The sequence below is a fragment of the Teleopsis dalmanni genome, chromosome 2 (genome assembly GCF_002237135.1).
Source record: "Teleopsis dalmanni isolate 2A chromosome 2, ASM223713v2, whole genome shotgun sequence".
In the NCBI taxonomy this organism is placed as follows: Eukaryota; Metazoa; Arthropoda; class Insecta; order Diptera; family Diopsidae; genus Teleopsis; species Teleopsis dalmanni.
In genome coordinates, this window is record NC_051847.1 from 112,430,607 (window position 1) to 112,434,155 (window position 3,549).

The 3,549-nt window shown below is 34.5% G+C and overlaps 1 protein-coding gene across 1 annotated transcript; it reads right to left on the bottom strand.

Moving 5' to 3' along the window:
- Positions 1-781: 781 nt before the first annotated feature.
- Positions 782-3,116, bottom strand: LOC119685786. The gene is made up of 2 exons (XM_038100167.1): positions 949-3,116; positions 782-889 (listed from the first exon to the last, which is right to left on the bottom strand). Exon 1 carries the CDS (start codon positions 2,900-2,902, stop codon positions 1,157-1,159), a length of 1,746 nt encoding a protein of 581 aa, XP_037956095.1. The 5' UTR covers positions 2,903-3,116; the 3' UTR covers positions 782-889; positions 949-1,156.
- Positions 3,117-3,549: the final 433 nt, after the last annotated feature.

A 3,549-nucleotide genomic window follows, 5' to 3' on the forward strand; every position in this document is an offset into this window, starting at 1 on the left:
TTTTTATATAAAATATCCTTATATATTTTGATTTTAGCAATTATTTTGGACACAGTCGACGTTAAACCACCTGTCGTGTCTTAATAATTATTATGTTTTGATTTTGATATTTTTTTCATATAAAATATCCTTATGTATTTTAATTTTATTAACTATTTTGGACCCAGTCGACGTTAAACCACCTGTCGTGTCCTAATAGTTATTATACCTTGATTCGATATTTTTTTCATATAAAATATCCTTATGTATTTTAATTTTATTAACTATTTTGGACCCAGTCGACGTTAAACCACCTGTCGTGTCCTAATAGTTATTATGCCTTTGTGCCTCTAGAGCTTAGTTGACTTGGTCTTCCAAGGTGTATGTGCCTTTGAAATTATAAACCAAAGTGTTCGCATAAGTAAAATGCGCGTCTTATATACACACTCGACCGAGCTTTTGTGTAGCGTATCATTTTATTTACAGCTGATCTCACGTAATTCTTGTTTATTCTTGCCGTTCTGATGTTCTATTTCATGTTTTGTGCGGTACTCAGCTTGGGTATTTATCTTCTCTTTAAGCTTCTCTTACGGCGAATATTTTTGTTGTTTTCTTATGTTAACGCTGCTTTGTTTTGATTCTTACAAAACGTGTTTTAAAACTACATTCGGTCGGTGGTGGTTTTTTTTATTTACTCTTTGTTTGTTACGATAAATAAAATATTAAAAGTGCAAATATTTGATGAATATTTACAACATAAAAACAAGAAATATAATTAACAAATAAATAAGGTGAGTTTATTATTAATTTATTTAATTATATTTTTATATTTCATTTTAATATTATTTCAGCTTAGTTTGAGATGTTATTAAGGCTTGTAAGCGGTTTGGGTTTTGGTAAATGGTTGTGACTAAATATTTTAAATATTAATTAATCTATTTAATTCCAGATATTTGCAACATTTATTACCAGTGAGTCTACTTTTTCCAAGTTTGAACATAACCATATAAAAAGTGTGTCGTTTTATAAAAAACTGTGTTGTGTTGATGTGTTTTAGTTCGTGTTGTTATTGTTTTTAGTGCATGTTTATGTAGCGTTTATGTAGGTGGAAATTTAGTGTAAATTTCCATCCTTACATTTCCCTCCTTCTTCGGGAAAGTTAACTGGATCTGAACCACTACCTGCTTGAGTGATTTCTATTTCGTTTCTTTGAAGATTTAAACACTTTGTAAAACTTGTCTTGATGCGTGTTAATATAGTCGTGATCGCTCTGCTGGAGTTCACCTTGACTTTCCATTTGCTTTTGCTGAGTTCGATTGCTGGAAGAATTCCAACTTCCGAGACATTGTTCTTTTATTTGCATCATAGGGATATTTACTTTTTCTCTCAGTTGAGTAGAATTATCTTTTCCTTGATGTGAAACTCGTTGTGATTCTTGAATGGGACTTGGGGTTTTGTGAGTCATTCGATGTTGTGTAGTTTTATTTTCGATGACTTTAATCTCCTGTTGACATTGATCTGATTGCTTGACGGACATTTCCTGTCGCGGTATTAGCGACGTCTCTGAGTGTACTTGATCTTGAGGTATGGAAAGTAACGATGTTCTTACTAATTTAGTCGATGGTCTCCTAAGTTGTTCTTCTTGAAGCGGTGGATTTCGTTGTGAATGTGCCTCTTGCACCTGTGTATATTCTTCAGTAGTTGTAACATGTTGGAGTCTTTGTGGTGGTGGTATTTGAAACATCGGTTTATCTTGTATGACTTGGACTAGGTTAATTCTTTCTAGATTTCTTTTGTTTGGCGTCTCGCGTTGCCGTTTTTGCTGTAGTTGTTCGACATGCTGTTGAACTGGTAAAACTCGTTGATCTTGTCTGACTGACTGTTGCTTAGGTATTTCTGGAGTTTTATTGACAGGTTTTGGATTTTGCATTCGCTGTAATTCTTCAATTTGCACTTGTTGTATCTCTTGAATTTGTATGAATTCCTGTTGGTGTAAATCATACACTTCTGGGGTTTCTTTGCTTGGTTCTGGATCTTGCGATGGTACGAGACATTTGCATGACATTTGCTCTAAATAATTTTTACATTGCTTGTGCTGTGTTATTATGCTTGGCTTAGGTAATAATTCTGTTGATGGATTGGTAATTCTAGTTCTTACTGCTGTTGTTTGCTTTGCCGTCGGTCGGTTCTGTTGCTTGTTCAAGATAGGTGGCTCTGATTTATGATGCTGGATAAGTTTATCCCGTATTGGCGTAGTGGGTATGCATCTCATAGTATTTTGTAATGGCATCGTTTCTGAGCACTCCACTACGATGCACCTGCCCATAGTTTCTTTTCGTGTACCGTCCCGATTCACTTTATGCTGTTCTCTGCGAAGCTCTTCGAAGTCATCAGCAAGTATTTTTAATTCTTCTAAGCTGGAAAAATCTCGACGTCTGATAAAGATTCGGTAGTCTGCGCTCATGTTTTGATATATTCGCTCTAATTGCGAATCTGGATTTGTGCAGGCTCGTCGCATAAGATTTTTGATGTTAATTAAATATGTTTTGAAATTCTCATTGGGTTTTTGATGGCGGGATATTACATCATCCTGTAGGTTCTCTAAATATCTAGCAGAAATGAAAAATGATAAGAAATCGTACTTGAAACGTGTCCAAAGTGACCAACGACAATTGTTATTGCGAAACCATTCTAGTGCTTCGCCTTCGAGGAGTAGAGGCATTGTTCGAGGAATTTGATTTACATCGATGTTGTACATGTCTGCTAGTTCCTCTATGTGTTCGATGAAATCTAAGGTGTCCTTGCCACCGTGATATCTGAAGGACCATTTCTCTACGTATTCAATTGTCTGACGATAGGAGCACATTGGAGGATTTATTGAACTTTCTTCAGTCCCTGGTATTCCTCTTGATCCCACCGACATTGTTTCTTCTTACGATTTATGTTGCTATTTTATGTCATCTAGTTTTTTTAGATTTTCTTTGCTTGACTACTATATTTCCATCACTATTTTAACGACCTTTGAATATTTTGGTCCCTGCTCGGGCGCCAACTGTAACGACCCTTTCTCGCAGTCGTTGCCTATTTGCTGAGGTATGCTCAGTCTCACCAAAGTCGTCACAATAAATTTATAGATTGTGACCAAAATATTCAAAGCGCTGTGATTTTATTTCAATTTCTTTATTTACTTAATACTTTATTCAGAGTTCATAAATTTTAAGTATTTATTTAGTATAGTAAAACAAATTAACTTTGTTCCACAGAAAAAAAAAAATAAAATAAATATATATGTATATATATACAAAATTTAAATATGTAGTTTTTTTCAAAAGGATAAAAATTTAATAATTAAATAAAGATATTCTTGGAGAAGTGTCAGTCCTTGAATATTTTTGATAGATCTTCCTTCTTCAAGCCCCTGATTTTGTATTCTTCTGACCTTATTGTTGGTGTGAGACCTCCGGTCGTATTCAAGTACAATTATGCCTTCGTTTGGAGATTTTCGTTATAGTCAGTCTCCTTTGTGTATCACAGAGAATTACTTTGGACACAGTCGACGTGATACCACCT

What these genes read in the sequence shown, in the direction of transcription:
- LOC119685786 (XM_038100167.1), bottom strand. Translation starts at nt 2,902, where the DNA reads ATGTCGGTGGGATCAAGAGGAATACCAGGGACTGAAGAAAGTTCAATA.